At 41.1% G+C, this 25,561-nt stretch overlaps 1 protein-coding gene across 1 annotated transcript in view; it reads right to left on the reverse strand.

Annotated features, from left to right (window-relative positions):
• Nucleotides 1–235: 235 nt before the first annotated feature.
• The window catches only part of ANKUB1 (ankyrin repeat and ubiquitin domain containing 1), a 51,016-nt gene continuing 25,690 nt past the window's right edge, over nt 236–25,561 (reverse strand). The window contains exons 4-6 of the mRNA XM_089672585.1: nt 20,512–20,626; nt 9,999–10,895; nt 236–447 (exon numbers count right to left, since the gene is read on the reverse strand). Of these exons, the coding sequence (XP_089528711.1) occupies nt 369–447; nt 9,999–10,895; nt 20,512–20,626 (1,091 nt within the window). The 3' untranslated portion in view covers nt 236–368. The remainder of the gene's footprint in view (nt 448–9,998; nt 10,896–20,511; nt 20,627–25,561) is intronic.

Genomic DNA, 25,561 nt, shown 5'->3' on the forward strand with positions numbered 1-25,561 from the left:
GAGAAGCCAATTGTCCCATTACTTTTGGTCCCTTAACAAGTGGGAGGCACATATGCAAACTGTTGTAATTCCTACACCATTCACCTGATTTGGATGTAAATACCCTCAAATTAAAGCTGACAGTCTGCAGTTAAAGCACATCTTGTTTGTTTCATTTCAAATCCATTGTGGTGGTGTATAGAGCCAAAAATGTTAGAATTGTGTCGATGTCCCAGTATTTATGGACCTGACTGTAGGTCTAAGTATAGGCTATGACACAAAGATAGAAGCCAGGGTTGCACACAAATAACAGGAAACAGCAACAGTCCATAAATGTGTGATATTAACGGTCTATGGATAGCTGTCTGTAGAGGATAATCTTGCTGTCCTTAATGTTGGTAAACCGTCTTCTTGGCCAACATCCGAGCCATGTCTACTTGCTGAAGCCAGGGCTTTTCCTTAAATTCACTAAAAGAGTAAGTTAACAATGAATTACATTGTAATAAAAACTGAAAAGCATTGCACTCTGAATTATAGATATTCATTATTAAACCTACCACCCTAGTAGTTCAGAGTTTTTCATCCCTGTATTTTTTTAACAGATTTTTATTGAATCTTCAGACTTTTTTCATTTAAAAAAAATGGAGAATGAAAAAAAATACAGTAGATTTTGTTTATAATCTCCAGATCCAAAGCAGAGAAACACAAGATAAGTACACTGCACAGATACATTACTAGCCATCAAAGTATAATTGGTACACATCCATGAGCAAGGTATCAATTCAAACTTGCATCCATCAGTGTGAAACAAATTCCGAATAAAAGCATACATAATCAGAAGGTGTATGGCTAATATTTCCTAGCTTTTGAAGGCAAACTAAAATCTCCACTTACAACTATTAACCTTTGCTCTCTACAGGGTAGTCCTGGAATATCACTTATCCCTAAGCACAGGGCTACCACCCAAGCATTAATGCCTCAGTACAGTTCATCAAGGCTATGTAGGATAACCACTCCTTTCTGCAACCTCAGAGTTTACTCCTGAAATAACCACTGTATAGCAAGAGTCATTGGAGCGAATCCAGGTGTTGATAGCCATGGTCCCAGAATTTATCAAACTTCTGTGGGCGACCTCTATTTTTATAAATCAATTTGTCTCTCAGAATAATGGAATTACCATGATTGCACCATTCTTCTATTGTGGGAGGATGTGGTGAGAGCCGCTTCATGACTGAGTTTGTGAGCCATGAACCTGCAATCTAGAAACAGGGACCAAGACTTCCGTGGGATAAATGTCCTCATCCAGAATACCCAGTAGAAACACCAGAGGGTCCCAAACAATGGAAACACTATAAACCTCATTTATGGTGTCTATTATTGCTTCCCAGTAATGAAATAACTGGGGGCACCTCCAAAACATATGCCACAAGTCAGCAGGAACCAAACACCTTGGGCAATCAGGACTATCTCCACAATGTCACTGGAAGATGTGATACCATCCCAGTATTTTGATGTCTGATTCAATTACAATTTGTGTCTGAGAAAGTTCTCACTTATCCAGGTCACAGTATATCTAGTAGTAGTTAGTCGCGTTCAACTGGATTTCTTCTGGAATGTTGAAGATGTTTCGCTGCTCATTCAAGCAGCTTTTTCAAATAAATGTTTTTGAACATTACAGAGCAAGTGTAGAATAGTCACAATTTTGTTTTTGCTATATGGTATAATTAGTATAGTAGCTTGACCTGTTGCCACTGACCGTATGCATACGTATATGTGGGAGGGGTGGGCTTCAACCCCATGCTGCCACATATGCAGTATGCATACAACTGACACTGCTGTTTTCTGCTGGTTGTGTGCTCACTTGGCTACCCCTGTGGCTGCACTGTCAGCAATAGCTCCCAGTCGCTGTTTACCCAGTCACAGTAAGATGGGTTCCTGATCACGAGAATACTGTAGCAGCCAACCACAGTGATCGCCCACCTTCACCTCTGGCGTTCTAAACCCTTTAAGCCACAGGAGATAGCGGTAAGCGGTTATGCACTGTAATGCACTTGTTATTGTTTGTTATTCTTTTTAGTTTATTTATGTTTAACACTTGGGGCATTGAAAGGTCTTCTCAATGAGACTGTTCTCATCTTCCGGAAATGCACTAAAAGCTGAATGTCAGGTGTGATTTCTGACTTTTAGTGCTTTGGTTAAAGAGGAGCTCTAGTCCCCCCCAAAAAATGTAAAGTCAGCAGCTACAAATACTGTAACTGCTTAATTTTAGTATAAGGACACTTACCTGTCCCAGAATCCAGTGCTGTCCATACCTGAGCTTATTTTGCAATTGGCTTCAGGTCCAGGCACAGACATCTTAACTAAGGGAAACTGACAATGAAGCCTTGTGGCTTCACAGTTTCCCACTGCACATGTGCTGTGCTTTATGAATGGTCCTGCAGTCTTCTGGGACCTGTGATGTGTACCAGAAGGATGCCGGGGAAGGGGGCAGGTATCTGTCAAAACTAGGTAACCCCCCCCAAAAAAAAACAAAAGTGTTAATTGTTAAAGAGGAGGGGTGCAGAAATGAGCTGTGATCAAGGAAATGCATAGGTAAGCTTTCGATGGAGGGTGCAGAGGTAAGTTGTGGATGAGGGGTGCAAAGGTAGGTTGTGGATAGAGGGGTGCAGAGGTGAGTTGGCAATGGGGCCCCCATTGCAGAGATGAGTTGCATACAGAGGGTGCAGAAGTGAGTTGTGGATGGGGGTACAGAGACAAGCTGTGCATGGGTGCAGCGGTGAGTTTTGGACAGGGGTGTAGAGGTGAGCTGTGGACGGAGGTGCACATTAGCCTAGGACAGTGTTTCTCAATTCCAGTCCTCATGGACCCTCAACAGGTCATGTTTTCAGGATTTCCATTATTTTGCACAGGTGATTTGATCAGTTTCACTGCCTTAGTATTTACCACAGCTGTTTCATCTGAGGGAAATCCTGAAAACATGACCTGTTGGGGGTCCATGAGGACTGGAGTTGAGAAACACTGGCCTAGGACAAGGGCCAGAGGTGAGTTGTGGTCAGTGGGGTGCAGAGGTTTACAATACCCTTTAAAACCTGCCCACAGTGCAATTTGGTCACACCCACCATATGAAGTAGCACACACCATGCACCATATTGATGAGGGAAGTGAGTTCCTATACCTATTCTCTGGCGAAAAAAAAAAAAAAGCCCTGGGCTCAACCCTCTAACTTCCACATTTGCTCTTCAGATTGGTCTGCAAAAGGAAGTTGAAAAATAGCAGAATTATCATGTTAAAAAAAGAAGAAAAAAGTTATAGGGGAACTCAAAAAACAAAGACTGCTTTGTTACCCTAGGTTCACACCTATGCGTGTTGCGATTGATGCGTTTTGAACACTCGTATTGTACGTGCTTTAAATGTATTTTTCGTTTTTCAGTTTTTGGGAACTTTGTTGTTAGGGGGAGGTGTTTGTTGTGATGCAGGTGCAAAATGCAGCAGAAAACGCATAAAAAATGCAATAACTGCAATTTTTAATACAGTTCCATTGAATTCTACTGAATCAAAATCGCTAAATGCAGGTAAAAATGTTCCTGGCCCTTTTCAAACACACACCAGCTAAAAACGCACAGATATGAACGTGAGCCAGATTGTAGTGCGTTTCTGCAAACTGGGGAAATGCACTGGAAACCGCACAAGTGTGAACCTAGCCTAAATGCTACTGACAGACTGCTTCATTTTTATTTTGCTTTTATTGCCACTTTAAGATCCAGGGAATCACAACTGATAATCTTTATAATTCTCTGCAGATTTGAGAAGCCTTCATTAGTGAATGAAAAACAACTTTCTTATCTCTATCAAGGAGTACAGTTGTATTTGATTTACTACCACTAGATGTCCTAATTCTCTCCCATCTTATTCAATGCTATCATGTGTCGTTTCAAGCACACTGAGGCAGCTCAAATCAAATGTATCTTTCAATTCCCATTGAACACAAGTGGAATTTACTACTTAGCGGTGTACTAAGACCAGTTATCTATGGCAACCATTCACTAACTGGAATTCATTGTTCTGCCCTATTTAAAAGTAATGCTTGCCTTATAGTGGTATTAAACCCAAAATCAAAAATGTAATATATTGCAGTTTACCAATGATTAGATGTGGTGGCTGCATTCGTTTTTTTTTTAGGCTTTTTCCCTGTATTCTCCCCTGGTGTTCTGGCCAGTATTACACCTCCTGTATTATACAGACACTACTCTGGATGAGTGAGCACAGGGGGCAAATTTGAACAGCAGCATTGTCTGTCAGTATGGGGGAGGGGAGTGTTATATGTACTAACAGATTGAAATACACTAACAAAGAGAAGCTGAACTCAAGCGAATACTTCATAACCCATTACAGAAAAGTTTTTTTGTTTTTTTTTTCCTTTTGGGATAAAGGTTTTACATTAATTAATAAAATTTGATCATTTAAGGCACCCCTGCCAGTGGTTTGTCTCATCCCTGTAACTGCAAGAAAGCTTCTCTATTGAAAAACAACAGATTTACTGGTTGGATCACCAAATGAATATAGAAGAGAGCCTAAAAAAGGAAACTAATGCAGCAGTCACAGCTAAAAATTTGGCAAGTTGCAATAAAATAAAGGTTTGCTTTTGTGTTTAATACTGCTTTAGGACAATTTGCTTAAAAGGGCAGCTTCAACGAATATTGATATTTCAGCCCTTCAGTTACTGCTGAAGTAGACCACATACCCATAAATTGTGCAGTTCATCCACTAGAAATACTAAATGCCCCAACCATTACTAAGAGGAACACCACACTTGGTTTTATAAGACAGGTGAAGACACAAATGAAAATTGGTTTGTTTAAGAATTATTAAAAACCAGTGGTCAATTCAGTCTACAGTAGGTTTTCCACCTCATCCCTTTAAAACTGAACACATTAATTACACAGGTTCTGTGGCTGATTAAGGTGGTAATTAAACTCACTTAGTGCCTTAGCTGCATTAACTTAGCCTCAGAACCTGTGTAATATGTGTTCGGTTTTAAAGGGATGACATGGCAACCCTAGTCTACAGGTGTCAGCCTGAAATATCACCTTTGGGTATCATTGGTCTTTAAAATCATCACTACCTATTGCACGGGCTTTAGCATGATGGAACGTGTATTACACAGAAACAATAAATTTAATGATAAACAATAATCACAACTTAAAAGCCAGTGTCTGTTTGTATACTGTGGGAAACAGCACATCATTTTCTGCATTATGTAATCAATTTTGTCCCATATCTGCAAGCTATTATGGTCCCATCATAAATCTAGGCTAGGTTGACAGAGAAACTTGCTACATTTTATTAGATGCATGGGATTGCCATTAACTCTTAATGGCACCCCGGCACGATTTTGCACATACAAAACTGCCTGTTGCTGTAGCATTATGTGATTCAGTGCGGCACAATTTCAGAAAAGAGTTGGGGTAGGGCAGCCCATTGAAAAGCGTGTCAAGGTAAGGCCCATGTATTTGATTTACATTGACTAGGAAGTTTAGGTAAATGTTTCATTTTTACAAAAAATGGCAACCGTCCCAACCTATAACCAGCCTTAGCAGTAAGGGCACATGGAAGGGCAATGCACATCACAAACAAAGGATTTCCCAACAACACTTACCAGCCAGCCTGCGAAACAACCAATTTGGCCCTGTCTAACCATTTGCGTTAAAAACACAAGTTTTTGTTTGCACACATTTGCAAATACAGGCATAAGCCACAGTCCTACGTCAAGGGTCCTCTGTATACTGTGGATTTAACTAAAATTTCCAAAGCCTCCATAGTAGGAGCACATGTATAAATGGATAGGTTAAGGGCAGGTGTGCTTGGAGGAGTCTATCCCTCCTTAAAGGTACAGGGACACACGTGATGCCAAGCTATACCAAAATGACAGCAATGGCATCCAGTGCGTCCCTGCATCCAAACTGGCCAACTACACAAAAAATGTCAACCATCCCAGCCTATAACCAGTCTTAGCAGTATGGTGCACATGGAAGGCACATGGCAACACTAACCAGCTAGCCTGCGAAACAACCAATGTTTCATTTTTCCATTAGTTTAAGCAGCCTATTGGCCAGGCTAAAGCACCTGTGATATCATGATGCCCCCTCTAATATGTGAAGCAGAAACAAATAGGGGAGAGCTAGAGATTTGCCAGTAGATGGCACAAGAGTTTTCGGAGTCTTTTTATGGTGTTATGGTTAGGCTGTGAAAATAAACTTGGGATATTTCCATTTACTCCTAGACAAGCCATACAAAGGCTGAATATTACTTGTTACAGTGGGTACAGAAAAGAATTACCCCTATTTAAAATAATCACATTTTGTTACTTTGCAGCCTGAAATGAAGACAGACAGTTTTTGTTTTATCGCGCTGTATTTACTCAGTGCAACTTATAACATCCAAGTGAAAGATATAACACCAAAATGTCAGAAAATGTATTAAAAAAGATTAAAATCAGAATCGCTGAGTTGAAAAAATGATCACCACCTTGTGTTAGTATTTTATTGAACTACCTTTTGCTTTAATTCCATCCTTTAGTCTGTTGAGATATGACTCTACTAACTTTGCACATCTAAACTTTGCAATGTTTGCCCGCTCTTCTTTGCTGAACTGCTCAGGTTCAGTTACATTTGATGGTAACCATTTGTGGACTGCAGTCTTTAAGTCATCTTCTTCACATCGACAACTTTCTGGCAGAGGGCAGCAGATTTTCTTCAAGAATTTTACATTATTTTACCCCATCCGTTCTATCCTGACAAGTGCTCCAGTCCCTCTACTGCAGAGAAACACCCCCATACAGGATATTACCACCGCCATGCTTTACTGTAGGATGGTGAGCTGTATTGGATTTGCACCAGACATATTATTTAGTGTTGAGACCAAATAATTCAACTTTAGTCTCATCTGGCCATAACACCTTTTTACATGTGACCTCACAATCTTCATGGTGTGTTTTGGCAAAACTAAGTTGTGACTACATGTGGCCTTTCTTGTGGAGTGTCTTTTTTCTGGCAACCCTCCCATACAAGCCACATTTGTGGAGAATTTGTGGTATTGTTGTCACCTGCAGACAATGACCACTCTTTGTCATAATTTCTTGCAACTGTTTGGTAGCCTCTCTGACCAGTTTCCTCCTGGTTCTTTCATCCAGTTTGGAGCGATGTCCTAATCCAGGGAGGGTCTGTGTTGTACCAAATACCTTCCATTTCTTAATAATAGACTTCACTGTGCTTCTAGGCATTGGCAAAGCCTTTGAAATCTTTTTGTGTCCATCTCCTGACTTGTGCCTGTTCAGAACTTTATCCTAGAGATCTTTTGACCGTGCCTTGCCTCCCACAATTCATTGTTTGCTTAAGTTGCACTATCAGGGACTGAAATGTTCCAGGAAAGCTATGTTCATGTTGAGCCAATCAAAATGACCACAGCTGATCGCAGCTGAAATTCAAATGGCTTTGTGTTACATTGAGAAGGTGATTAGCTACACCTGATTGAGTTTACAGGTCATATTTGGGAGGGGGTGATCCTTTTTTCCAACTCAGTTTTTTTTTTTGTGATTTTTTTATTTTTTCTGACATGTTGGTGTTATATATTTCACCTGCGTGTTCTAAGTTGCACTTAGTAAATACAGCTGGATAAAAAACCTGTCTGTCTTCATTTCAGGCTTCAAAGCAACAAAATGTGATTATTTTAATGAGTTACTAAACCCAGGACCCTGCATTCACTATATCTGGTCTCCCACAGTACACACAACATGGAGATGCAATTATTTTAGTAAATGTAAACTGCTAAATACCTTTTCTCATCAGCAGTATATAACAGCCTTGTGACTTATATCAGTGTCCAGCTGAGCACTGGTTAATCTTGGAGTTTTCATTCTGCTCTGACTATCCTATCAGGCTGCATAACACCTGACCCTCTGTCTGGACAGTGCTGATTGGCCCTGTGCTGATCACATGCACCCTCCCAAGAAAAAAAAACTCTAGCCTTACACACTAAACTGAGAGTGTGCAGAGTGACTTCTAGAGCTCTGTACTATCAGCAGATGGATTGGGACAGTAGAAGGGGAGGATCAGAGAAGCCAGGATCAAAACAGCTTTTTTTTACACAATGTGGAGGATTAACCCCTTTAGGTCCCACAATGAGTATAACATGCATGCTTTACTGAATTTACGGACTGATTTTACTGTTGTGGGTTTAGTAACACTTTAAAGGGGGTGGATTCTTTCCCACTGTATGTAAGCATAATTGCAGATACTCAAGCACTGAGAGTTCATGGCTACAAAAACTCTGAAGCAGCAGTTCCACAGATTGTCTATCACGCTGGAGCATTTCAGAGGTTGATAAATTTCATGTTAGAGAAGGAACTGATCTGTTCAATGTGTTGAAAACAAAATCTGCTTCACCCCATAAACTATTCTGTCAAGTTCAGCACTGTGCCTTGGGATAGCCCAGGCCAGTATCTGTCAACCTTTTTTCGATCAAAGAACCCTTTAAAATAATGCAAAATCTCAGGGCTCCCCATTCTAAAATGTAAGAAAACTAAACTAATAGTGTTACATATCACTGCAAAGTCCACACACGTGTGTGCCACCCACTATTGCAGGTGATTTGTTCCTCCACCTTTTCAAACTGATACTGACTAGTATTCTAACATCTGTCTTCTCCCTCAGTTTCTCTCCCTCCCTCTGCTAATGTGACCCAAGTGCTGACAGAGAGGTGCAGGCGAGGGGCAAACAAGGGTGGTGTGTAGGTGCCCGAAGTCCTCCTTGTGAACAGATGACGTCAATGGTTGTTAGGATGTCAGTGGTTGTCCCATATAATACCCAGAGTTGTAATGCTGTACAACAAAAACCTGTGACTTTGTGTAACAAAAGAAGTAGGTTTGATCCGTTTGCTGGCTGGTTGGCAATTTGTGACAATTTTTTGTTATTTTGCCAAGTCATCCCTAAAGAACCCAGAAGGCCCCCTGGTTGAAAAAGACTGATCTAGGCATAGGGCCCTGGTGACCAAATTGTGACACTTTGTTATTTTGCTGCAGGAATCTCTAGTAGCCGCATGAAACATGGTCTCTCAAAGTCTTTTGCATCATGTCTCCAACCAAAGCTTAACATGTCTTCTAACCATCATTTTCTCTAGTATGTCTGCAGTTTCTCACAGTCCTCTCAAGCAATACTGAACACTATGTGCAGGCCTTTGTTGATGTCAAGAACTTAGGTTGAGGTTTCCTATACCACAAAAGTTTAAAACCATTGCTCTGAGGGAGGACCAATCATAAATATACTGCAAATGATGCATTTGACCACTGCTCACTGAAATAGCCATTGCAGAGTTAAAGTGGTTCTAAAGCCTGAAGGTTTTTTAACCTTCATGCATGCATGAAGCTAAAAAACCTTCAGTGTGCAGCTTATCCCCTAATATCCCCATATACTTACCTGAGCCTGATCCCAATCTAGCAATATGCATGGGAGCAGAGGCTCTCCCAGGTCTCTGCCTCCTCATTGGCTGAGACACAGCAGTAGAAGCCATTGGTTCCTGCTGCTGTCAATCACAGCCAGTGAGGAGGGATCAGGGGTGGGGCTAAGCATTACAAGTGCCCCCAGGGCAAGCAACTTCCTTTGGAGGCACTCAGCAGGGGGAAGAGGCCTGGAATGCTGACGGGGGACCCAAGAGGAGGAGGAGGATCAGGGCTGCTCTGTGCAAAACCATTTTACAGAGCAGATAAGTATGACATGTTTGTTATTTAAAAAAAATATCGGAACCTACACAATCACTTTAATTTCTAATTGTTTAGTCAGATCACTCACTGCAATTGTACTTTAGAGAAAGATCTACTTTAATCCTTGGCAATGACTTTTTATCTTTCAGTATTGCATAAAAAATTTGAATTCACCTTCCGCCCAGTTAGTGACAACATTAAATTCAAGCAGACAATTAAATACAAGTATTCAAGCTATGAAAATTTACAGAACTACTATATTTACCTGGCTAAACTTAAGAAATGTATCGCATTTTGCCTTGGTGTTCGACCATGGTGCTTTGAGAAAGACTCTAGGGAAGAATTCAGAAGAAAGGTAGCATGTGGCATTGTTAAATTGCAGGGGCGGTTGCTGCTAATCGTGTTGATTGGTGGAAGAGAAATTTGAGCCTTCCATGTGTTATGAATAATATCCAAAGATTCCAGCTCAACTTCAAGTCTTTTCTGAGCTGGATTTTCTGCTGTTTTCATTACGGGAAGAAACTTGGATGGTTTTGGTGTCATAGGGCAGAGTTTGAAGACCGCATTATCAAAGTCTTGGCTGCTCTGAACCCGAGAATTGTTATAACTCCTGATAATATTTTTCCATTTGTGCTGATGAAAATTATGCAGACTTTTACTGGTCATCTTGGGTTCTGTGAAACCATCCACAACAAATGGGTCCCCAACATGCATTTTAAATTGTGGATCCCACCTCTTTACTTTGCATATTTTTTTCCGAGTCACAGAAAGCCACTTTTTGACCTTGACATAGATTTTCATAGAGAGGGAAATATTTGTGAAAGAGACAACTGACCACATCTTCATGATTAAATATAATACGCAGTCTTTGCGTCCCTGGTGAATACATGTCCTGAGAGGTGTTTGGCCAAAAGGAGTCTGACATTCTAAACACAAAACATTACGTGCAACAAAGGCTTTGATCAAAAGGAGTTGGCCTGCTTCAGCAGCTGCATGAATGGCACATTTGCCTATATCTGCGTGATCAGTTTCACAGCACCATTCTCTGTATGGATGGACACCAATGGCTTCATCTGCTCTTACACCCTTCTTCTGAAGCCATGCTGCCATTTTTAGATGGCCAAAATGTGCGGCTATGTAAAGGGCTACTCTCTGTTGATATCTGTATGTGAAAAAACAAAGGTTATTGTTAATAATGTATCTGTAAGTCTTCCACAGTCAACTGAAAAGTTTTCTATACGTTTTTTGGTATGGTTTCATAAACCTCTTAGGTATTCAGAAGTTCTCTGTATTTGTGTTACCTGAACTGTCTGTACACCTGCCATGGCCACCCTGAGAGGATTCTGCACATTCCTTTGGATTTTTATTTTATTTTATAGAAAACACAAATGGAGGAGTGGGGACATCTCAAATGGGCAGAAACTGCCATAATTCTTAGGTGGGTGGAAACAGAGCCAGGAAAAAAAATTGCTGTTTGAGTACATGAGATATTTTAGACTCAGCCCATTTAAATTCAGGTTGGCTGAGAATGCGAGCATCAGGGAAGACGCATTCTGGTGCGCAGAACAGTTGCTCGTGGCCGATTCACAGGTGTGCATGCACGAGTGTGTGAATGGGTGCACATGCACGAACGGGTGCACGGGAGCGTGAGCAAGTGCATGAGCACGCACCAGGCGGGCTATTTAAACTGTGCCATGGCCTGGGGTCCTTGTTGCTTGGTCTAGTACATTCCCTGAATTACCCGAAACCTGTTTCTGTATTATTTCTCTGTTCCCAACTTGATCTGCCCCAACCTTGCCTCGTCGTTGCCTGTACCGACCCTTGGCTTGTCCTTGGTTTTGATCTCTGCCTGCTCCTCCTGCTTATACAGCCACCTGCCTACCATTGCTGACCATGGCCTAACCTTGACTATTCTTTTGCCTGTCCTGTTGTTCCTTGATATGCTTTTCAGTTGCCAACCCGGACTGCCTGACCCTGCTCTCTGCATCTGAACTAGCTGACTTGTGTCACTTGCCATGCTGGTGTTCCCTCAGCACAGCCTGCTCCACAGCAACGCACAGCCTGCTCATCAGCAAGGCAAGCCTGCCATTCAGCTAACACAGCCTGCCCACAGCAACGCACTACCTACTCATCCCCCAACCTTGTGCAGCTCTCCGGGATCCTGCAACGGAAGACCAGTCAGGCACTCGTACCCACTCTGTGTTCAGGCACTCCTGTCACTTTACCAGAACTCCTGAGCCAGAGGTATAAGAGAAGCCTACCTCTACACGTAAGGCTCCACCACCAGGTACGGTACAGTGAGGAGGAAATGATAGGGCAGTATGTAGTCCTACAAATGGTTTTATATACCTAGTTTACATCATAATGCAGATTACATTTTGTTTAAAGGATAAGTTCACCTTTCCTAAAATGTTACACCCATATTCAGGGTATAACATGTTATGATCAGGGGATCTTCACCCCCTCGCTATCTGTCCACATGCCCGGCCATGTCACTCATTCACTGTGCTCTGTGAATGAGAAAGTACAAGTACCGACAGCCTGTCTGCTTGTAGTTTTCAATGAACTATCATGGCACTGTGGAGCGCTATGGTAGTTCATTGATTCTTCCTGTCAGTATATCTGCTTGCCCGTACATCCTGTAAGGGCAAGCAGATATACTGACAGATCTGCAGGAGTCCTACATGGCACCAGAGATTTACTGGTCGCTGGTGCAATGATTTACAGGCTCCCAAAACAAAAAATAATAAATGGTAATTTTTTTTTTACCTGGAAAAAAGTGCATTTATTATTTTTTGCATAAAGGTGAACTTATCCTTTTAAATTGAACTGTTGTTTAAAGGCCAATGCAAGTGTAGCAACCGTGCCAAATTTAGTCAGCACGGCTGTAACCAGCCAGTGCAAATTTGTAGTTTTGTCTTGCTCAGTTACCTGTAAGTCTGGCTGTCAGTTCTCCTTTCTGCCACTAAGAGTCACTGGCACCTCTGACACTAGTGGGAGGATTCACAGTGAAGCTACATTCACACTTAACCCCCGGTTCACATATATGTGGCCGTGTGCACCGTATTTTGCACGGGCACAAGAGCCCATTCATTTGAATGGACTCCCGTGACACACAGGGAAGAAGTTCCTGCACTTCTTTGAAAAACACAGCCCGCACGGGAACCTCGGTTCCCAGTACGGTTGCGTTTCCAATGCGGGCGGTGTGCCATTAGCACTAATGGCACCCGCCCGCAGGTCCGCATTTCTCTGTGTGGGTGGTGCGGCTTCATGGATTTTCGTGCAGATCCGCAGCGGCACCACCCGCACAGATGTGAACCTAGGGTAAGCGTTTTGTAGCTTGAAGCTCAAAGCTCCAAAAAAAGCTCAAAATTAAAAAATCTATTGTTCTCTATGGTGCTTGTTCGCGCAATCAAGTGTGAACAGGTACCATAGAGAACAATTAAATTTTTAAGTTTGAGCTTTTTTGGAGCCTCGAGCTTCAAGCTACAAGACGCTCAAGCCTAAGGCTAGGTTCACACTATTGCAGTTCTGTGACCCGTGATTTATGCGGGCACGAAAGCCCATTCATTTGAATGGGCTGCCTTGCTTCCTGAAATGCAGGGTGCAGTGCTGTGTGTGACGAACGCAAGATTGCTGCCACCAATATGTGACGATCCCACAATCGCTGTCACCAATATGTTACGAACGCAGCGTCAGACCCCAGCCCTTCTCACCAAACTCGTGACCGAAGGACTAGCCAATCTAAAACCGCGATGTCACATGCGTAACAATGCCACACCCAGCTGCACCCTGCACAACGATTTTCCAGCTAATTGGACCACAATCTATGTACCGGAAGCCTGAGCATTTGTTACTGGGTCAGGTTAATTACGCAATTAACCCTTCACACTGCCACCACCTCCTTTTTGTACAGAGAAAGAGGAAACTCGGCAATATCAGCTATAACACTATAATGGTTGAAATAATCATCTGTATAACACGATCACCGCAGGCCGGTTATACAGAGGGTTAAACAAACACAGTAGCCCTCTTTTTAGAGGCAGGAATTCGTGAATTGCAATTAAGAGCTATAGAAACAGTTCAACACTTTCAGAAGGAAAGATTTATTACCAAAAGGTCAAAAAGGGTGCAATAAAAATATTTACAGAAAAAAGATGTAACCAATATATATATAAATATACAGAGAACAACAGCACAGCAAAGAGGTAACAGAAGGAGGTTAAAGGGTTAAAGTACTTGCCAATCAGCCTTCGGTTTGCAGATCAAGTTTCAGAGCGAAAGGGTACGGGTGTCCCCAGGTGGTTCTGATGTTAAAATGGGAGACTTCTTCAACTTAACTTTTCTTAGGCCTGACAACCAAATTTGTAGTTCCCTGGCAGGGGGTGTCTCTGAAGTTAAGGACCAATACCCCGTTTAGGGAGGGATCGTCTGGGCATAGGCCTAAACTAGAGCCAAAATCTCTTATAGTTCATACTTTGGCTCATAACTTTCCATATGCATAAGTGACACTCCACCCGCGAGTAGATTATTATGCGACAAACAAGAGATCCCTGTGCTCAAATCCATACAGCTAGTGCATGCATTTATCCATCAGGTGCTAAAGGGGTGTAACCACATTAACTTTAGAAATTCTGAAGGACCCTCTGCACACTGGTATATACCCTTTCAAGCAAACTATGCAACAAATAGGGATATTTGGTTCACACATATTGCAATACATGTTTAAGCTGGCCAACTGCGTCAAAGTAATCCCTCTATGGCCAGTCCTACTCTGCCCTGCCTACACAAGTGCTACTGTGGACACAATGCTAACATAGGGGAAAAGACACAATGGGGAGAGCTACAAGGTTCAGGTCTGGCTACTGACCCAACAATACAACAAACAAGAGATCCCTGTGCTCAAATCCATACAGCTAGTGCATGCATTTATCCATTTAAACATGTATTGCAATATGTGTGAACCAAATATCCCTATTTGTTGCATAGTTTGCTTGAAAGGGTATATACCAGTGTGCAGAGGGTCCTTCAGAATTTCTAGAGTTAATGTGGTTACACCCCTTTAGCACCTGATGGATAAATGCATGCACTAGCTGTATGGATTTGAGCACAGGGATCTCTTGTTTGTTGTATTGTTGGGTCAGTAGCCAGACCTGAACCTTGTAGCTCTCCCCATTGTGTCTTTTCCCCTATGTTAGCATTGTGTCCACAGTAGCACTTGTGTAGGCAGGGCAGAGTAGGACTGGCCATAGAGGGATTACTTTGACGCAGTTGGCCAGCTTAAACATGTATTGCAATATGTGTGAACCAAATATCCCTATTTGTTGCATAGTTTGCTTGAAAGGGTATATACCAGTGTGCAGAGGGTCCTTCAGAATTTCTAGATTATTATGCGGACACGTCTGAGGATTGATTAGATATTAAATATGAAATTCTACACTGAATGGATCACGAGATCTACTTTTCTGCTTTCCTATGTATTCCAACCATGGAGAGTGACCTATCAAAATGTTCGTCTCCTCTTGGCCAATCTGACGATATGCCTGGTTTTTATGTAAGTCTCTCATATTCCAAGATAGGAGACATAGGGGAAAAATGGATTTTAAAAAGGTTATCTGGTTCAATGTCTTTTGAACTCCTGGGAAGGCTGTGTTATCTTTTTACGAGGTATTAAATGGCACAGGTTCTTTGGACAGTGAGGCCCCAGCTCCCTTGGGGATTTTATAGCTCCTAGCCCCCGCTGGACTTTGGCCTCCTGTGACACTCCTAACACACACACACTGGCCAAATGTCGCTGGGCCTCTCAGAGAGGGAAGGGGGAGAATGAGGGGGAAATATGTTTGTCAGGATGGTTAACCCCTTTGCCAAGATGGAGGTTGAAGCCAAAATGGTTGAACCGCGTCCATCTCTGGGTGTCCGCCTGCCACACTGTGCAGTGAGGTTCTCAGTGTGGGAGTGATTTCCACTGCATGCAACCTGCCATTGGGATTATTGGCACCTGCACACATCTCCTGTGTTTTTCTGTGTGGGTGGTAGTGGCTGTAGAAACAGGTGCGGTCCCGCAATGACAATTACCCACATAGATGTGAACCTAACCTAAAGTCTGCATTATGAATGTTTAGATCTTTCCCAGTAAACCAATAGGAATTACCTGTGTTTGTGGTGCATGCTGGATAAGAGTATAAATCTTTGGAGTGCACTGATACACACTATTTCCCCCAGGCTCTGGCCTGGGAAGGATGTATGCTACAGAGTTTCTCTTTCAGGTCTGTCTGCCTGAAGAGGCCCACGTGAAATGGATTCTGGGTTTGCTTTCCTTGGGAAACCTGCATGTGAAGGGATCTTAAAGCTGCTTCTGAAGAGTAGTAGGCCATAACTGGAGTCTCAGTTAAAGCTTGTGGATTCTCCTGAAGATACTAAAGGTAAATATTAAAAGCATACTAACACTGGAGTGTTAGTAGTGAAGTGGGAGACTCTTTTCTACATCAATGAATATGTAGTGTCGAAGCTCTACTTTAACCTAGAGCTCATGAGTTATACCCATTTCTCTCTAGACTATAAGTAATAGAGCTCTTCTCTATTTTTATCTAAAAGGACTGCCACCCAAATATTCTCAAACTCACAACTCCAGGCCAGGATATCCCCCACGAATTGAATGTCGGCTCTCTACATACCTCTGAACATTTTCTTCTGGGTGGGTGTAGAACGATAGAGGGCCAACACATGTATTGTAATCCTTAGCTTCTTTGCATGGGCACATTTACTTTTGTTTCTTCTAAATGCCTGGTGGCTGGAAACATGACCATTTACAGTATATAAACAAAACTGTAAATTTCCATTACTGGAAGACTGGCTAGATGAAGGAGACGGAAACCTCTTTTTGTCAATACAGGTGGGTGTCAGAGACACCTGGTGGGAAGTTGTTTTAACTAGAAACCCTTATCTGGAAACATTTACATGGCAAAGACCAATGTGTTAGGTGCAAATACTGTACCTGTAAGGAGCAGAAATTCTCTTTACTGTTCTAATGTGTAATGAAATCAGTCTATTGCAAAGCATTGCTCTTATTAGGAAATCCTACAGTTTTCAAAATAAGGGACAACAGTTGCACCTTAACCCCTTCACGCCTAAGGGTAAAATAAAATCTTAAAGCCTAAGTAAAATTTTACAACTTTTTCACGTGTTAGTAAAACCGTACATATCATCACAACTACTTTGTACATCCAAGTGCATTGTACCTTGCTTTTTTTTTTCAGGACAAATTTGGCTTTCATTTGGTGGTAAATGGTAATTGATATCTCCTGATTTTTTTTTTTTATTATCAAAGGAAACCTGGCCCAAAATAGTAAAAACAAAATATTTTTTTTTTAATTTAGCTGTGTGTTTGTTACTACCATAACCTACCACCAAAGAACAACTCAAAATAAATTTTCCAGCTCTTGGTGATAGCAGCGATACCATATACAGTGGGGCAAAAAAAGTATTTAATCAGCCACCAATTGTGCAAGTTCTCCCACTTAAAAAGATGAGAGAGGCCTGTAATTGGCATCATAGGTAGACCTCAACTATGAGAGACAAAATGAGAAAAAAAATCCAGACAATCACATTGGCTGATTTGGAAAGAATTTATTTGCAAATTATGGTGGAAAATAAGTATTTGGTCAATATCAAAAGTTCATCTCAATACTTTGTTATATATCCTTTGTTGGCAATGACAGAGGTCAGACGTTTCCTGTAAGTCTTCACAAGGTTGGCACACACTGTTGCTGGTATGTTGGCCCATTCCTCCATGCAGATCTCCTCTAGAGCAGTGATGTTTTGGGGCTGTCGCTGGGCAACACGGACTTTCAACTCCCTCCAAAGGTTTTCTATGGGGTTGAGATCTGCAGACTGGCTAGGCCACTCCAGGACCTTGAAATGCTTCTTACGAAGCCACTCCTTCGTTGCCCGGGTGGTATGCTTGGGATCATTGTCATGTTGGAAGACCCAGCCACGTTTCATCTTCAATGCCCTTGCTGATGGAAGGAGATTTGCACTCAAAATCTCACGATACATGGCCCCATTCATTCTGTCCTGTACATGGATCAGTCGTCCTGGTCCCTTTGCGGAGAAACAGCCCCAAAGCATGATGTTGCCACCCCCATGCTTCACAGTAGGTATGGTGTTCTTTGGATGCAACTCAGCATTCTCTCTACTTCAAACACAACGAGTTGTGTTTCTACCAAACAGTTCTATTTTGGTTTCATCTGACCATATGACATTCTCCCAATCCTCTTCTGGATCATCCAAATGCTCTCTAGCAAACTTCAGACAGGCCCGGACATGTACTGGCTTACATAGGGGGACACGTCTGGCACTGCAGGATCTGAGTCCTTGGCGGCGTAGTGAGTTACTGATGGTAGCCTTTGTTACGTTGGCCCCAGCTCTCTGCAGGTCATTCACTAGGTCCCCCCGTGTGGTCCTAGGATTTTTGCTCATCGTTCTTGTGATCATTTTGACCCCACGGGGTGAGATCTTGCGTGGAGCCCCAGATCGAGGGACATTATCAGTGGTCTTGTATGTCTTCCATTTTCTAATTATTGCTCCCACAGTTGATTTGTTCACACCAAGCTGCTTGCCTATTGCAGATTCAGTCTTCCCAGCCTGGTGCAGGTCTACAACTTTGTTTCTGGTGTCCTTCGACAGCTCTTTGGTCTTCACCATAGTGGAGTTTGGAGTGTGACTAATTGAGGTTGTGGACAGGTGTCTTTTATACTGATAACAAGTTCAAACAGGTGCCATTGATACAGGTAATGAGTGCAGGACAGAGGAGCCTCTTAAAGAAGAAGGTACAGGTCTGTGAGAGCCAGAAATCTTGCTTGTTTGTAGGTGACCAAATACTTATTTTCCACCATAATTTGCAAATAAATTCTTTCCAAATCAGCCAATGTGATTGTCTGGATTTGTTTTCTCATTTTGTCTCTCATAGTTGAGGTCTACCTATGATGCCAATTACAGGCCTCTCTCATCTTTTTAAATGGGAGAACTTGCACAATTGGTGGCTGACTAAATACTTTTTTGCCCCACTTTATATGTATGTTATTTGTTGTTTGTACCTGTACTACAGCCCAGAAACAATAGTGCGCAGTTTGGTCTTTGTTTTTTGGGGTTTTTTTTTACCTAAAACACACTGACAACGAAAAAATAATATCCTGACCTTTTATTTTTGACACAAACAGTAACCCTGGCACTGAACTAGATCAAACCTTGATCTAGGTATTTTTTTTCTTTATTTTTTAATGTTTATATATCTTTTTTTTTTTCTTTTTCAAACAGTTGTTTTTTTCTCTATGCAAGGAGAGAGATACAATGTATCTCTCTCCTCTGTTCAGAGAGAAAAAAAAACAAGGGGGGTGGGCTTCAAAGTGACTGATCTCTGTGATAGCCAATTAGGGCCTATCACAGCGATCATGTGACCTGGAATCGGGAGTCCCAGGTCCCGATCGTTAGAATAGGACTCGGGGCTCTCAGTGACACCTCAGTCTTTGTACTGGGAGTACGCTGTGTGGCACGCTCTCAGCACAAAGACAGATATGCAAATATGTGGTCCCACGAAAAAAAAAAACAGTTCTGTGAGGCCGCATATTTGTGTGACATCGGCTTACATAGTTAGTCTGGCTGAAAAAAGACAAATGTCCTTCCAGCTCAACCATAAAAAAAAAAAAGTTATAATCCTACACCCACAGTTGATCCAGAGGAAGGCAAAAAAAACCCCAGCAAAGCATGATCCAATTGTGCCCCTGCTGGAAAAAAATTCCAAAAAAAAAAAAAAAGAAAAAAACCAATCAGCTTCTAACCTCAGCTTGTTCAATTAAGCTTTGGCAGTAAAACCTGGAAGCTGATTGGTTTCTATGCAGAAATTAGCCTGACTTTGCACTCTCCAGAATTAGTAAACAAACCCCAGTGCACAGCAAACAGTATGCAAATCCTAAATGAAGGGCCAGAGAATATATAAGTGCCTTGCAAGCCATAGTATTTATCCCAGCAAAATAGGGATAGTGCAGCCGTGGGTCAAAATATACTTTTTGGTGCATATGGTATGAGGCCTAAGCTATTCATGACTACTAGCAGTTTTTCAATTATAAATTAACAGGAGAAATAATAGGATCTCATGATTTAAGAGCAACCTCACCATTTTCATTAGCCCTAGTCTGCACAACTGAAGTAGACAACAAATAAAACTGAAGTTGCTATCAATGAACTCCAAGACCATATTTACCATTAGGTATAATAGGCCTGTTCATATAGGCACCAGAGGTAGAGGCGGCTTTCTGTCATCATCAGTAGAGACACAGTCATCTCTTCCAAACGTATTTACTTAGTGTGGATTCACACATGTGCGGTATGGATTGAAGCTCAGGTTTCACAGTTAATCGAAACATTCCCTTAGAAGTCAATAGCCTGTAATCCGCACTTGAACCAGACTGCACTGCTCAGAAAATCAGACAGGACTCTTTTTCAATCTACACTGCCAGTGCACTGGACATATGTAAACAGACACCATAGGAAACATTGTTATTTCACATGTAATGTGGATTGGATTTGGTTCAAACCACATATATATGTGAACTGGCACTTATTGTGACTATATTCAAAGCCATGTTAGATTCAGTAAAATAAGAAAATGTTCTTTGCACTATTGGCAGTCCTAGCAGTGTAAAGGTGTGTTGGGTGCCTAAGTTTGTGTGTTCACTGACTCCAGCAATGGAAATCGAGCCCAAAAGTTGTGGTTCATATACCTGAGGATGGTTTCATTCTTTGATAAGTATCGCTGAACATTTTGTTTGTGGCCCAGGACACAGGCTTCCAAAAGTTCCTTCCAGCCATCCCATACATCCAGTCTTAGTACTCCACCTAAATATAATAAAAACAGGCGAATATTTATTGCTGCAATGTATACACTATGTGTATATATGAACCATATTTGAAGGAATAATTGCTCAGAGACACGTACACTGCTGTACACCAAGCATGCTTCTGCAATCAGCACTTGTGCGTATGAGTACTACCTGTCTTAGATATGCAGGTGTTTTATGTACACATATGAAAAATACATCTGCTCTACATGCTGTTTTTTGTTTTTATAATAAATGTGTTTTGCAGCAAGTCTAAGAATGATGCTGGAGTACCTGTAATTATAATAAATAACCACTAGAGGTCTATAGATATATTCTGCAGTTAAGCGAGAAGCAATGGGAAGGAAAATCTCCCTAGGAAGTCACAAGTGCCAAATGTTTTAGACTTTCTATAAAATTTAGACCATGATATACATATAGTTTTTACCTTTTGTAATTGCACTACAGTTTTTACCTATTGTACCTACACTAGACACCCACCAAGAGTTTATAAAACGCAAACTACATTTTTGGAAATTTGTACAAACTATCCAAGATTAGAAATGGGTGTTTTTTCACACCCAAGTATGCATATTCAAGTACAATGTATGGCATTATTGATGAAACAAGATTACGTCTTAGAATGAGATACAGCATGTGTATATTGGTGTAGTAATGACCAAGGTGGGAAGGGATTATGTTATCGAAGAAGAAATAGAGCATTACCTTTGGGATGCCAAGCTTCTTTGGATCACTAGATCTTATTGGCTATATATCTTACAGGATATGTAATTATCTTATTCTCTTATCCAGGCCAATCGAGCAAGTTTACAAAATGAATGTTCTCCTACAATATTCTGTGCTCCTGCTGTCCCCAAAAGCTCCACATGATGCAAAGTTCTGCCAGTTCAAATTTCCTGGCTTATGGAAGATAAAGCTGTCTGCAGATGTCATCCTTTGTAATCTCCTGCAAGGATGATCGCGAGGCAAGCACATCCAAGATGCAAGGGATATAGTCTGCCCGCTTCTTCACCCCCTCTATTATTTACTATTTATTTGCTAGCCATTGCCAGTTCCAGTAAGGCTTTAACTGCACATCTGTAAACATTAGGAATGCACGCTGCTGGAAATTATTCTTTAAACAGAAAGACAGAGAAGAAGCTGGGATTTTAAAGGAAAACTGTAATGATTCTAGGTCAACTGTACCTATTTTTGCTAAATTTTTTCTCCGGTTAAAACATATGTTATACCTACAATCTTTGCATTACAACTTTATAAGCAGCACCTGTATGGGAGGAGTGACTGCTGTGTGTGTGTAAATTTCAACTTTAACTATTTAGCTCAGAAAACACAAGACAAGGTAAGGAGAAAGTGGAAAGTATTAGAAAAGTATCCAAGAGCTCCACCTGCTGACTGTGAGAAAACATAAACCTTCACATATAATATTTCACATTCATCCATATCACTAATATTTTTTATACTACCGCTTCCTCTTTGAATTCTGTGTTTATGTATATGATATAAAATGCAGTAGAAGCCACAGGATTATATTTACTGTTGAGGGAAAAAAAAAAGAAAATTGAGTTGCCAAAAACAGGAAAACATGTAACTGAAAGGCTAATATACTAATTCTGAACTAGAGAATTGCAACATCATGTCCAGGGATTAGTTGCCAATCAAAAGTAATGATACTGTATTAGAAAAAAAAGGTAGTAGAAAAAGTTTGATGTGCTCACTACTGCTGGAAAAGTATTGTAAACTTTCAAATGTTTATTGTTGTTTTAACTAGGTATTTGTGTAGTTCTATTCCCTGTGTTCTTTGTTTCCCTTACTTTGTAATGATCAGATCATTTGTTGTGGCTGCAGTTTGTAGTGTTGTGGCTGAATGTTCCCCTATGTCCATGTATTGTTGCAAGTAGCCTGTCCCTATGAACCAGAGGGACAAGACAACTTACTGTATTGTTCTGACTCCCACAGCAACCAATTCATTCCTTGTCATTTCTCTGTGTTGCACCACAAATGTAAGAGTGCTAATGTGATGAAAAATATTTCCTAAGCATGCTAAGCTTTGTTAATTGCGCTGCCAGTTTGTGTCTGTGTCAGATCTAATTTCTGTGTGGCTCTCACCTGCACCAGTGCTAGACTTAGAGACCCAAGGATTATGGGATATGTAGTTTAATTTCTTAGACTTCAGACAGAGGTCATTCCAGTGACAGTTGTTTTCCAGCCTAACAAACTATGCTTCAAAATGTTCTCATGCCCTTCCTGCTACCATCATGCCTAACCTGTGTAAAAAATTATTTGTATAATTACATATTTGTAGTCTGGCTTGGTCACGTGATCCCAAAGGTCTGGCTCCCATGTCAGTGAGCCCTGTCTACAGAGGATTGGAAGGAGCTCTGATAATGGCTGAACTATGGGGGCCTATGAGTAACGTGATGGCTTCTGGAATTCCCAGACATTGTTCGAGCACTCCCTTTTCTCCCTTGCAGCTGCTGCTCACTGACACATGGGATCATAGGACCGGAGTGGACTAAAAAATAAGTACATATACACATCTTTTTTTTTATAAATTAGGAAAGATAGGCAGCAGGAGGGTAAGGGAACATTTTCAAGCATGGATAGAGGTAGGCTGGAATTCCACTTTAACCTGTGCAGTAACATGCCGCATAATACATGTTTAAACAAAAAAGGAAACTTCTGAAACAGTAATGTGAAGGTTTACTTTTTTCAAGGACCAAAGAATAAAAAAAAAAATAGAAAGTTTGGACAACAGATGGGGCTACAGACAGAAAATATAAGGTGTGCTGTCTGAATTGGTGAATTGAAAACCGCTAAAAGCATGCTGAAACAAGATTTAGCTAATTAATTTATAGTATTAACCACCATGACAGTATGCTGCATATTTCACCTGTTTGGAGTTAGTCTTACCTTTATTGATTAGGTTGAGGTTAAGGGTCTACAGTATTTATAAAACATTTGTTGGATGAATGTCACAATTAACCAGGCTGCACAAATTTTCTCATATTCTCTCACACTATGACGTCATATGATTGTCACAACCATCTATCTGCCAAAATGTGGTAAATTTTTCTGAAATAGCCCAATTAGAAAATATATACCACTAGATTGGGATGACAATCATGGGACACCATATTATTTGAGAAAATAGGGGGAAATATTTGAGCAGTCTGTACAAATGCTTGTGACATTCGTACAAGAAATGTTTCACTATATATACAGTGGGGATCGAAAGTTTGGGCACCCCAGCTAAAAATTTGTATTAATGTGCATAAAGAAGCCAAGGAAAGATGGAAAAATCTCCAAAAGGCATCAAATTACAGATTAGACATTCTTATAATATGTCAACAAAAGTTAGATTTTATTTCCATCATTTACACTTTCAAAATAACAGAAAACAAAAAAATGGCGTCTGCAAAAGTTTGGGCACCCTGCAGAATTTATAGCATGCACTGCCCCCTCTGCCAAGCTGAGACCTGCCAGTGTCATGGATTGTTCTCAATCATCGTCTGTGAAGACCAGGTGATGTCAAGCTCAAAGGTTTTAAATGCCCAGACTCATCTGACCTTGCTCCAACAATCAGCACCATGGGTTCTTCTAAGCAGTTGTCTAGAAAACTGAAACTGAAAATAGTTGACGCTCACAAAGCTGGAGAAGGCTATAAGAAGATAGCAAAGCGTTTTCAGATGTCAATATCCTCTGTTCGGAATGTAATTAAGAAATGGCAGTCATCAGGAACAGTGGAAGTTAAAGCAAGATCTGGAAGACCAAGAAAAATATCAGACAGAACAGCTCGCAGGATTGTGAGAAAAACAATTCAAAACCCACGTTTGACTGCACGATCCCTCCAGAAAGATCTGGCAGACACTGGAGTTGTGGTACACTATTCCACTATAAAGAGATACTTGTACAAATATGGTCTTCATGGAAGAGTCATCAGAAGAAAACCTCTTCTACGTCCTCACCACAAAAATCATCGTTTGAATTTTGCAAATGAACATATAGACAAGCCTGATGCATTTTGGAAACAAGTTCTGTGGACCGATAAGGTTAAAATTGAACTTTTTGGCCGGAATGAGCAAAGGTACGTTTGGAGAAGAAGGGGCACAGAATTTAATGAAAAGAACCTCTGTCCAACTGTTAAGCATGGGGTTGGATCAATCATGCTTTGGGGTTGTGTTGCAGCCAGTGGCACAGGGAACATCTCGCGAGCAGAAGGAAAAATGGATTCAATAAAATTTTTTTGTTTTCTGTTATTTTGAAAGTGTAAATGATGGAAATAAAATCTAACTTTTGTTGACATATTATAAGAATGTCTAATCTGTAATTTGATGCCTTTTTGGAGATTTTTCCATCTTTCCTTGGCTTCTTTATGCACATTAATACAAATTTTTAGCTGGGGTGCCCAAACTTTCGATCCCCACTGTATAGACCACTAAGTATTTAGCTTAGGTTTGGGATTCGTTTTGGCCACTTTATTAGGTACACCTTGCTAGAGCCAAGAAAATATCCCCCACACCATTACACCACCATCAGCCTGAACCGTTGACAGAAGGCAGGATGGATCCATGCTTTCATGTTGTTTATGCCAAATTCTGACTTTACCATATGAATGTCGCAGCAACCAGTCTGCCTATTCTCCTCTGACATCAACAAGGCATTTTTGTCCACACAACTACTGCTCACTGGATATTTTCTCTTTTTCACACCATTATCTGTAAACCCTAGAGATGGTTGTGCATGAAAATCCCATTAGATCAGCAGTTTTTGAAATACTCAGACCAGCCCATCTGGCACCGACAATCATGCCATGTTCAAAGTCACTTAAATCCCCTTTCTTCTCCGTTCTGATGCTCGGTTTGAGCGTCAGAAAGTAGTCTTCACTACGTCTAGATGCCTAAATGATTGAGTTGCTGCCATGTGATTGGCTGAT

The sequence above is a fragment of the Staurois parvus genome, unplaced genomic scaffold (genome assembly GCF_062004578.1).
Source record: "Staurois parvus isolate SC_StPar_1 unplaced genomic scaffold, SC_StPar_1.0 ptg000131l, whole genome shotgun sequence".
NCBI lineage: Eukaryota > Metazoa > Chordata > Amphibia > Anura > Ranidae > Staurois > Staurois parvus.